This window comes from Anguilla anguilla, chromosome 6 (assembly GCF_013347855.1).
Source record: "Anguilla anguilla isolate fAngAng1 chromosome 6, fAngAng1.pri, whole genome shotgun sequence".
Lineage (NCBI taxonomy): Eukaryota > Metazoa > Chordata > Actinopteri > Anguilliformes > Anguillidae > Anguilla > Anguilla anguilla.
Genome location: NC_049206.1, coordinates 36021618 through 36033760, shown reverse-complemented (window position 1 = coordinate 36033760; position 12143 = coordinate 36021618). Strand labels below are relative to the sequence as shown.

Sequence of the window (12143 nt, the reverse complement as noted above, 5' to 3'; positions counted from 1 at the left end):
CATTCAAGTATTGTTGCCATTCATTACTATAGAAGCCGCTATTACGAGAACAGTTATTTAATAGATGCTTCCACATCCAGATTACTAGTGGGTTAATACTGCAATTGTATGACATGCACACGCATCTGCAATGTTTATTTAAAGTGTATGTTTTTTCCTGAAAGTCATCATTGGAAATGGACAGCGGACCCCACAGGAATTTATATTCCTGCTTCTGGGGAATACAATCACTTGCCACTGCCATGGCAAGTGGATAGCTCCATGCTGCTTTCCGTTTAACCGGCCCCCGCGCTTTGGCTTGTATGAACTAGTGCCTCAATCGGCTTGAGAAGTACTACGCTCAGGGTTCTGCTTCTTTTGCCTGGTTCTACCCCTGCTTTTCTCTCCTCTCCCGGAGTTCGATGTGATCGACACTTGGCTCTGCTTAGGGTTTCTCAGTGCGGGCGACAGCGCTTGTGAACATGGCGGCGGAAGGGATGATTTTAACAAACCACGACCATCAAATCCGAGTCGGAGTTCTCACAGGTAAAAGCTCAATCGTTTTAATTCCCACACGCCTTCCTGCCACGACATGGGCGATAACTTAGCATTATTTGTCCGTTTTGTCTTCGGCGCCTGGTAAATCGTGGTGTATTAGATGTAGCTGCGCTCTCCTGTATTCTGTCCCTGCTGCTCCAGTGTTGCCCAGCTCATTGCAGGCAACGGTGATTTAAAGCTCTCGCATTTTACTGTCCGGGCGGACAAATTCTGTGTGCTTAAAATGTGGCATAATATTTTTTCCCATGCGTATATAAACTTAATATTCTTGCTCTGCTGACTCATTCTCAGTGTCAAAAACAGTTTTGTGTGATGAATTATTCATGTCCTGTATCTGCTTGTCAAACCTGAAAATTACCTCTGAATGAGCTCGAATCTGAATGAACCACATATGCGCGTGAAAATAGATTTCATAGACACGGGGTCGCTGTGGCCTATTTGAAAACGGCACACAATGCCAATGGTTCAACGTGTTCTGTGCAATTTCTGTATTTGTACATGATGGAGTATGTAACAGATTTGAATGATACAAGACATTTGAGTTAGTCCGTCAGTGCGATTTGTATTGAAGGCTATCTGAGTTACCTACGGTAGGCTATAGCTGTGGCATAGGAGTAAAAGCAGACATTCTCAGATTGTGGTCTTGCCGTAGCGTTCGACTGCAATGTTGCTACTGTTTATTAAACAATTGTTTAACTTAATACATAATGTCGTGACTGATGTCAATGTGGTATTTTCTTTTTGCTCGTACGAGGCTGCGCTAATGTTTCTTAATTTATTTATTTAGTATAGGCTGTATTCTGAGGAAAAATTATTTTAAAAGGCATAGATATGTTTACTGCCGAGCTGGCCAGATATTCCGTCATACTGTCGTTGTAGATATTTTTAAAGGGGGTGAGGTATAATAATAATAACAACAACAACAGATACTGGGTGTTAGGATCTGTATATATATTTCATCGAAGTTGCCTATTCCTGATTTCAGCTTAGACATTTTCCTTTCCAATTGCATTACGGTAATCCGAAGGGAAAGTGGCAATATTTAGAAATGGAAGCAATTCGGGAGATCCAGAAATTTGCAGGGAAATCCCGCTCCTTCCTCGGCCTTCCCTCTTCCAGGGAGAAAGAGTGCGTGCGCTGTCCATTGCTTTTGGTTCTGAAATAGAGTTGTTTATTCCCTTTGAACCGTGAAACAGTTTGAATGGAAGAGAATTCCCCCAAGATATTTTTGTGGCAACATTCTTTGAATAAAAATACGAGATGAGGCGGTTTATATACCTGGGTATTATTAGTCACATAAACACGCCCCCTCCATATCCTTATGTGATATTGGTTAGTTTCGTTCCTCAGCAGCGTCCTGACATTTCACACAGGCAGATGCTTATTGATGACAAACAGTGCGTTGACAAAGAATAACCGACAGCATTCTAGTGGGAGAGAGGGGAAAGAAAACAAGAGAGAGGTGAACTGCTGCAATATCACTCGTGTTTTTTGTGAACTAATACTGGAAAAATTGGCTGCATTTATCAAGATAGAAATTTTGAAAAAAGTAAATTTGTTTCACACATAGCTTCTTTAACCCTAGTCATTTTCCTTCAGAGGCATATAGTAGAAAATATTGTGGGAGGGGGTGGGCATGTGTTCTGCTGGGCAAGTGCCAGCTCATTTTGTGGAATTGCCACTGAGGTTGTTCCTTGTTTCAGTGTATTGTCAACAGCACCCTGAAGGTTCCTACCTCTTGGGGACCTGGCATAACCTTGTGTGAGGACAGTCATCCCTCCTGCATCTGTTGTGTAGAGAGATCTAGTCCATGTTCTGATGATATGTAGGCATTTCCCCTAGGCAGCCCTTGGCTCTTTTTCACCATTGCTAAAGAGATCTGGTTAGTTTAACTAGGTATAGCAATGGTCTGGGCTGTGTTTGTTCAGTTTTCAGGGACATCAGATTGCTGGAGTGTGGGGTGTCTGGGATTTTTATGTGTGGACAGGATTGGGGATGTTGTGCACTGTGCTTTGATTTTTCACATTGAGCACTGGGTGGTCAACCAGACACAGTCATATGGCCTTCATGTGGTCACTCTGGTACCTGTAGATAGTGTTGGGTATCATATAATTTCCCATAACCGGGAATTTGTTAGGAAATGTGCATTTAGAATCTGCTTATTGAATCCTGAAAATGTATTTACAATGGCATTTGCGATGAGTGAAATTCAAATAATCAACTGCCTGTGCTTACATCTATGTCACAGGTTACATTTGCATTGACGCTCCTGTAATAGGCTTTGACCCCACGATGGGGGAAAACAATCCATCACGCTGAATGTGGTTATGCTCCATATAGTTAGTATTAGCAGTCATGGGATTATCAAGATTATAAAAATGCTAAAACTTTGTTGCATAGTGGGCTGTACAAATAACAAAACCAAAAACCCCAATGTTCCTCTGTGCAAGAAGCCCAAGACAATGAGGAGAAACAAGTGGATTCAGGCCATTAGGTGTCGTGAGGGGAAAGTTATGACCAGTATGCTGGTCCAGGGAAAGCCAGGGAACTCTGGGATCCTGAATCAAGCAACATGTCACATAACAGAGCAGAACAGAACACAACAGAACATAATGATGAGAACAGGCCATTCAGCCCAATAATGCTTGCCATTTTCCTGACTAAATTGATGCTCTGATTACCTGCAGACTAGATAGTATCTAACACTGTATCAAGCCTAGTCTACTACATATATTTGTAGTAAAATACCCATTTTGTCCCAGGTAAGTAGTTATAACTTTCATTAGCTGAGGCTAATAGGCTGTGTCAGAAACTGTAATTTGTATGTTTGTTTACTTTGTTTTTGTGGGATGTGATGTGACATGTACCTAGAAAGCAACGTTACATATCACATTGCATCCTAAGGACACAGATAACTTACCTAGCTAACATTATTATGATAAATTAGCTGCTTTTAACTAAGATGCTTTTACCTAATGTTATGAGATATGATAGACCCCACTGCTTTTAACTAATTGGTTAGCTGTAGACCTGATGATAGCACATTGATGTCAGATGCAAAAGGGGTGAAACCCAGTTGCAATGAAACCACTGCTGTTCACAGAAACACTTTGTTCATTGCTGAATCTATATCTTTGTTTGGATTGTTGTGGATTTTGCTAAGGAATTTTTATCAAAAATGTATTGCGTACTTAATTATATGATTCTATGTTGTACATGTTTCCATTACATTTGAAGATATAATATTGACACTTACAACACAATGTATTTTCTTACCAAGACATTTTATTAAAGTATCTTAATATGGGTTATAGTGCTGTTCCTGGTCATCTCCCATAAAGGCAGGGAAGTTCATGCAGTGTTAAATTGCCAATGAAAGGGTTCTGTAGGAAATCCCTCTTCTGCAGCAGATAGCACTGTTTTTGCCTTCTTCTTCTCCTTTTTCTTCAGAAGTAACAAGTCAGGGAGTCTGAGGCTTTCATAATTGTGTGGGTGGACATCCAAAGTTATACGGATATCAAAAAGACATGAATCAACATGAGTTAGAGAGCTCAGTCTAAATGTAAGCCCTCAAATGGCTAAATGGAAATCCTTTCTTGTGTGTTTCTGTTTTTCGATATCACGCTATTTGTTTGTCTGGTCTGAGAATGGTTATGTTGCAGATGCATGGCATCAAATGAAAATGCATGATGCACAATGGCTGGGTGGTTGGGGTGGCTGTAGATGAGAAAGAGCTGGGTTCCATGGAGTCTTTTCCACTGGAAAGGCAAAAGGGATTGCTGCAAATGTGCAGGAACTCCAGTGTGCATTCCACTGCAGGGAGCCAACATGCTTCTAAGAAACATCTCCAACTGACTTAAAAAACATAGGCCCCAGCTAGCTTCCGAAAAGCAGACCCCAACCTTGCTTTCTAATACACAAGCCCCAACCTGCTTCTAAAACACAGGCCCTGACCTGCTTCTAATACACAGCCTCAAACCTGCTCCTAATGCACAGGCCCAACCTGAATTGAAAACACAGGTCTCAACCTGCTTCTAGACTACGGGCCCAACCTATTTCTAAAATGCAGACCCCAACCTTGTTTCCTAAACACAGGCCATAAATTGCTTCTAATACACAAGCCCCAACCTGCTTCTAAAACACAGCTCCTTTACTGTTTCTAATACACAGCCTCCAACCTACTTCTAATGCCCAGGTCCAACCTGCTTTGAAAACATCGGCCTTAACCTGCTTTTAGACTATCGGCCTAACCTTCTTCTAAAATTCAGGCCCCATCCTGCTTCTAATACACAGGCCCCAACCTGCTTCTAAAACACAGGACCCAACCTACTTCTAATACACGTGCCCCTACCGGCTTCTAAAACACAGGGCCCAAACTACTTCTTATACACAGCCCCCAACCTGCTTGTAAAACACTAGCCCCGACCTGTTTCTACTACACAGGCCTTGACGTGCTTCTAAAACACAGGACACAACCTACTTCCAATACACAGACCCCTACCGGCTTCTAAAACACAGGGCCCAACTTGCTTCTTCTACACAGCCCCCAACCTGCTTGTAAAACACTAGCCCCAACCTCTTTCTACTACACAGGCCTTGACGTGCTTCTAAAACACAGGACCCAACCTACTTCTAATAAACAGGCCCCTACCGGCTTCTAGAACATAGGGCCCAACTTGCTTCTTCTACACAGCCCCCAACCTGCTTGTAAAACACTAGCCCCGACCTGTTTCTACTACACAGGCCTTGACGTGCTTCTAAAACACAGGACCCAACCCACTTTAATACACAGGCCCCTACCGGCTTCTAAAACACAGGGCCCAAACTACTTCTTATACACAGCCCCCAACCTGCTTGTAGAACATAGCCCCAACCTGTTTCTACTACACAGACCTTGACGTGCTTCTAAAACACAGACCCCAAACTACTTATAAAATACAGGTCCCAACCTGTTCATAAGACACAGTCCCCAGTCTGCTTCTAAAACTCAAGCCGCTGCCTGCTTCTAAAATACAGATCCAACCTGTTTCCAAGACACAGGCCTCAACCTGCTTCTTAAACTATTCCTTCCAACCTGCTTCTGACGCACAGGCCCCAAAACTGCTTCTAAAACAGTGGCCCCAAACTGCTTCTTAAACACAGGCCCTACCTGGTTCTAAAACACTAATCCAACTTGCTTTGAAAAAACAGGCCTCAACCTGCTTCTTAAATACAGGCCTCTGCCTGCTTCTAAAACACGTGCTCCAACCTGGTTCTAATACACAAGCCCCAACACGTTTTTAATACGCAGACCCAACCTACTTCTAAAATATAGGTCCCAATCTGTTTCCAAGACACAGGCCCATATATACATATATGTCTATGGTAGAAATAGTGTTGTATGACTACTAGCTAGCGAAACCGAAAATGTCTGAGGATGAAAGAGATTTTGTTTTTGATCATGGGATTATTGTGCCCTATTGATTCGAGCCGGAATACACAGAAGAGCTGGCTAATTTGCAGGCTGATTGTGCCAGAGCGAGAGCGAATCAGGAGCGGGCCAAGATTGAGGAACCACAGGCTATTCCCAGGACAAACGGCAACTGGTGGTAGACATCCTATGTATCACAGACAGACGCGATAGCGTTAGCCAGCTCGCATAGTACCTACCTCGAGCGGTTCGACCAACGATGGGAAAACGGTGGGTACAGCTCCAGGTTTCAGACGGTCGCCTTGGTAGTCGATGCCTTCAAAGTAGTCACTGCATACCCTTAGTCCGAGTTTGCGAACTTCTTCGGCTGTTATGTTGGGGTGTCTGATTACATCCAGCCATGTCTGTCAAGTTGCATCGCATGGAAAACTATGAAAATGTGCTTTCAAGGCAAGTTTAACGGGGGCATTATAACAACCGGGTACAAGGCACCTCATTATTACACCGATATCGCATCAAACATAAGCTAGCAGACGTTAGTTTGTTCAATTTCAACACTAAGTTAACGGAATGTTTTGCTTCGCTTCTTCTCGATTTTGCCGCGAAGCGAAAACGAAGAAGAAAAAACCGGAAACCGTACTACTATGTGGCCTTGCGCTAAAAAAAATAGGTCTTTGTTTCTAACGTGACATTTAAAATGAAATAACTAATTGAAAAATGAAGGGCGACACATTCATTAGAAGGACAATCAGTCATGAGAAGCAGAAGTGTTATAAAGTGTAATTCCCCTTTAACGCTGCACCGAAATCAGTTGGTCATTATCAAAAATCTAAATGCACTGAAGGCATTATTACATATTTTATTACAAGGAAAACTCACTGAGAAATGAATTATAAGTTAATCGGCTATTATTTATTCATACTTTCATATATTTCGGTTTCCTAAAAATGTTACAGCTGCCAGCGTCCTGAGGGATTCCAATCGATTCCAATCCGTGCAAGTTATGCCAGCGAAGAGGCATGCAGATTTTAACCAATATGTTGTCTACAGTGTGGCATAAAGCATTTTAGTTTTACGAAAGGGTATTTTTTTTAATTACGATGAAATGGAGACATGTGCGTTGTAAATTTCAACAAACTACTAGAATAGAATGCCCAGCCAACCTGGAGCATGTGCATGACTTCTGGTGCCTAGATCACCGGAAATCCTCATTTGAACAAGGATATTTTTGCATAGATATCTTCACCAAGATCATGTCTACAGTATGGCATAAAGCATTTGAGTTTTACGAATGGGAGTTTTTTGTAATTACGGTGATAAGCAGTGCTGCCAACTACTTTCTATGGAAAGTAGCTAAGGCCTCCTCTAAAAGTCGCTAGATGACGTCATATGTTAATTTTCATATGTATGACGTCACCACGTAATCATTTGCATATTTAAAAAAACATGTTACACAATGGAGGGAGATTTTCTGAAAAGATGCCAATGAGATCCATACAAACTAACTATGTACATATTATTTACTAAATAGTCTAACTTGGTCAACTATTTACATATTTACAAGATAGTCCAATTTCACTGAGGAATCAGCTCATGAAGGTGCTGAGACAGAATTCATCTTCCACAAGATCCATAACCTCAGTGCTCCCCTCCTGTGGGATAATGTGTTCGGGTGCAGAGGTAGAGCTAGAGCCTGAGGGATTTGACTTAAATTAATAGCCAGCTGAAGACCCAAAGAGATGCAGTACCTTGTCTGGCAGCTTATGCTCATAGCATGCATCCCCAGCCAGCTTTAGGCCATAACTAATATAAAGAATGGAGCTGAGGGTCTGTAGGGACATACGGTTTTGTTTTCACCACACTCATTTGACTGAATAGTCTCTCTACTTCAGCATTTGAGTGTGGAAGAGGAAGGACAGAGACTGCAGCAGTAGCCAATTTTTCAAATGAGTTTAAGCCAGCTGCATCCCTGTGCCGCTTCACCTCATTCCAGAACGCCATGGTGTTTGTCGTTTCCTCCCATTTCAGGAGATGCATAATCCTCCACTGCTGAATAACTGTCAATTGTGGCAGGGCTGTATCCCAAAATGTCGGCAATTTATGACATGTTTACCAAGCTCTTGTTGTGCTTCAGTGTCTCCCCCACATTGAACAGAGACATGTGCTGCAATGTCTCCATGTTATCTGGGAGCCTTGCCTTCAACTAATTTGCTAAGGAGATGGTGTAGCTCACACATCTTCTCTGCACACTGTTCTCCTCCTCAGGGGAGAGGCTCAGCTCTGCTGCCTTGGCTTCAAATAAGTAGCCAAGGTACGGCTTGGGGCTGATGTGTCCATCAATAGGCTCTTTGAGCACATCAATTCTAGCCATGGGGTTTATCACCATGCTGCAGACTGACCTTGTGAGATTGATTAAGCAATCAAGCAGCTTGAGAGGGTCAGTACTCTGATCCCCGTCAAGAACCCTTGACATGGATTTTAAAAAGTGAGGTACAGGATCAATCAATCAATCAATCAAATTTCATTTATATAGCGTATTTTACAACAGTTGTCACAATACGCTTTACAGACAGCCCTAGCCTAAACCCCCACAGGAGCAAGCCTAAGGCAACAGTGGCAAGGAAAAACTCCCTGTGGCAGATGGGGAGAAACCTTGGAAGGAACCAGGCTCAAGGGGGAAACCCATCCTCCTCTGGTCGGCTCAGGGTGCCGACTGGTGACCAGCATGTCAGCCAGTTTATGCAGAAGATATGATAAGTGATGTGGCTCAGATGATGGGTGGGGCCAGGTGGCGGTGTTGGGGAACAGCAGGTGGCGGCAGATGTGGGCAGGGTGGAGGCAATGACGAAGGAGGGGCTGGACCGCAGAGGTGGGGGAGACCAGACGACTCTCGAAGCACTCTCGAGGGTTGGGGCAAGAGCCCCGCCGGCAGCGTGGGGAAGAGGGTGGAAACAGCAGTTAAGGGATTTGCAATATACCAGACAGTGAGTAAGTGCCAGTGCTATGTATTGTGGGACGCCGCCAGGAGTAGAATATGGCTGCATATCTACTAGGACAGGGATGGAGAGCCCATGCAGTCATGAGGGGTAGACAACCATACCCGCCTATCAAGAGCCAGCCCATGTAAAGTCGAGTCACAGCTGATTGACAGGTGACAGTAAGGAAAGGATTGCCACCTAGAAAGCTCTATGACTACAGGCTTCTCGCACCCTGTCTCCAGACTATAACTGATTGTAAGCTTGAGCATAGAGGTGCGTTTTTAATCTAGATTTAAATATTGAGACTGTGTCTGACTCCTTTATAAATAATGGAAGCTGGTTCCACAGTAGTGGGGCCCTGTAGGAGAAAGCCCTACCACCTTTTAGGTTCTTGGAAATTCTTGGGACTACCAAGTAGCCTGCGTCTTGAGATCGGAGTGACCTTGTGGGCTTATAAGGTAGGAGCAGGTTCGATATGTACACAGGTGCACGTCCATGCAGAGCTTTAAAAGTCAGGAGCAAAACTTTGAAGTCTATCCTATACTTAATGGGTAGCCAGTGAAGCGACGCTAGTACTGGTGTAATGTGCTCATACTTCTTAGTTCTGCTCAGGATACGAGTAGCTGCATTCTGCACAAGCTGGAGACTCTTTAACGAGTTATTAGGGCAGCCAGAAAGCAGGGCGTTACAGTAGTCTAACCTAGACGTAACAAATGCACGGATCAATTTTTCAGCATCCTCGACTGACAGGAAATGTCTAATTTTAGCTATGTTGCGCAGCTGAAAGAAGGCAATTCTGGATGTGTTTTTTATATGGGTGTCAAAAGATAGATCAGGATCAATGGTGACACCAAGGTTTTTTAACAACCATATTAGGTTCAGCCAAACAACCATCACAGTTTAAGGTGAGAGTAGACAATTTCTCCCTTAATATTTTGGGACCTAAAACCAACATTTCAGTCTTGTCTGAATTTAGGAGCAGAAAATTTGAAAGCATCCAAACCTTGATATCTACAATACAGGCCTCTAACCGTGAAAGCGGCAGTGCTTCGCCAGGTTTCATTGAAATATAAATCTGGGTATCGTCCGCATAACAGTGGAACTCTACGCCATGTCCCCGGATAATATTGCCAAGTGGTAGCATATATAGCGAGAAGAGTACTGGTCCTAGTACTGATCCTTGTGGAATACCGTATTTCATTATTGAGGAGCTGGACTCATCTTCTTTTAATTTGACAAACTGTTTCCTGTCACAGAGGTATGATCCAAACCATGCAAGTGCCTGTCCATGAAGTCCAACACAGGCCTGGAGTCTGTCCAGGAGTATTCCATGGTCAATTGTATCAAAAGCTGCACTCAGGTCGAGGAGCACAAGAACCGACACAGAGTTACGGTCGGCTGACAGTAGTAAATCATTTGTAACCTTGATAAGTGCGGTTTCTGTGCTGTGGTGGGGTCTAAACCCAGATTGGAATACCTCATGGATACCGTTAGAGCTAAGGTATGCACTTAGTTGCTTAGCAACAATTTTCTCCAATAATTTTGAAAGAAATGGAAGGTTTGAAATAGGTCTATAATTTTCCAATTTATCGGGTTCTAAGTTTGGTTTCTTCAATAATGGCTTAATGACTGCCACTTTTAGTGACTCAGGTACGTATCCTGTGACTAGGGATGTATTAACGATTTTTAGGATATGCTGGCCTAGTACTGGAAATAGTTCTTTAATCCAGTTTGAAGGAATAGGATCGAGTACACAAGTCGTCGGTTTTGAAGACATAACTAATTCAGATAACTCAATCATGCTAATGGGCGTAAAACAGCTCAGTACTGCTGTCTGTAAATCTTCCTGTTGTAACCAGGTGCGGGGCTGTTTATTAGCAAGAACAGGAATAGTGCATGATGGAGACAGTTTGGAAATCTGGTCTCTAATAGCCTCAATTTTCTGATCGAAGAAGTTCATGAAGGCATTGCTGCTAAGGTTGGAAGGATAGGATGAAAACTCTGATGATTGTTTTTTAGTTAATTTATCCACAGTGCTAAATAGGAATTTTGGGTTATGTCTATTTTGTTCAATAAGTTTTGAGAAAAAGGCAGATCTAGCAGAAGCAAGAGCTTGCTTATACTGAAGAAAGCTGTTTTTCCATGCAAGATGAAATACTTCTAGCTTTGTTGATCGCCATTTTCGCTCTAATTTTCTAGTAGACTGCTTCAGGGCCCGGGTGGTATCGTTATACCACGGAGTGTGCTTTTTCTGACTAGGGTTTCTTCTTTTAAGGGGGGCAACGGCATCAAGAGTGTTCCTGAGGGTAAAGGTTAGCTGGTTGGTCAATTGGTCCAGATCGGCTTCATCAGCATTTTCATCAGTCTTTTCTTCTATGGAGAGGAATGACTCCGGAAGCATATTTAAAAACTTTGGAATAACCTCAGGGTTTATTGAGCGGCTGTAGTAATATCTAGGCTGTGATACAGGAGGATTTGATGCCTTAATATTGAACGTAATAAGGAAATGATCTGACAGTATAGGGTTATGAGGTGCGATGGTAAGATTTACCACACTAATACCATGTGACAGAACTAAGTCTAAGGTATGGCCACGGTAGTGAGTAGGCTCACAAACATTCTGTACAAAACCAATGGAATCAATAATAGAGGCAAAAGCTGTTCCTAGGGGGTCACCATTTTTATCCACATGTATGTTGAAGTCACCAACAATTATGACCTTATCTGCTGAAATTGCAAGGTGTGATAAAAACTCAGCGAATTCCCTTAAGAAATCTGAATAAGGCTCAGGTGGCCTGTAAACAGACACAAGAAAAAAGGACTGCCGGCTAGCACTTTCATTAGCTAGATCGGGCTGTACACAGTTAGTAATAAGAGCTTCAAAAGAGGAGAACATATAGCCATGCTTAGGCGCTAGACTCAATAAGGACTGGTAAATAACTGCAACGCCTCCCCCTCTGCCTGATGGACGTGACACCTGAGTACCTATGAAACCCACAGGAGACGCTTCATTAATCGCAACATATTCATCAGGTCTTAGCCAAGTTTCAGTCAGACATAATACACTCAGATTATGGTCTATTATCAATTCGTTGACAAGATCTGCTTTTGGAGTGAGTGATCTAACATTTAATAGTCCAATTTTTAAGGATGGTTCACTATGAATAATAGCAGCGTGCCGTGTTTTAATGACAATTAAGTTATCCACATCAATTCCA

At 42.8% G+C, this 12143-nt stretch overlaps 1 protein-coding gene across 4 annotated transcripts in view; it reads left to right on the top strand.

The window, feature by feature from the left end:
- Nucleotides 1-290: 290 nt before the first annotated feature.
- Nucleotides 291-12143, top strand: part of LOC118230618 (gephyrin) — a 396841-nt gene continuing 384988 nt past the window's right edge. The window contains exon 1 of one of the 4 annotated variants that reach the window (XM_035423783.1): nt 291-525. In XM_035423783.1, the coding sequence (XP_035279674.1) occupies nt 462-525 (64 nt within the window). In that variant the 5' untranslated portion in view covers nt 291-461. The remainder of the gene's footprint in view (nt 526-12143) is intronic. The other 3 variants (XM_035423780.1, XM_035423781.1, XM_035423782.1) reach the window with 3 other exon arrangements.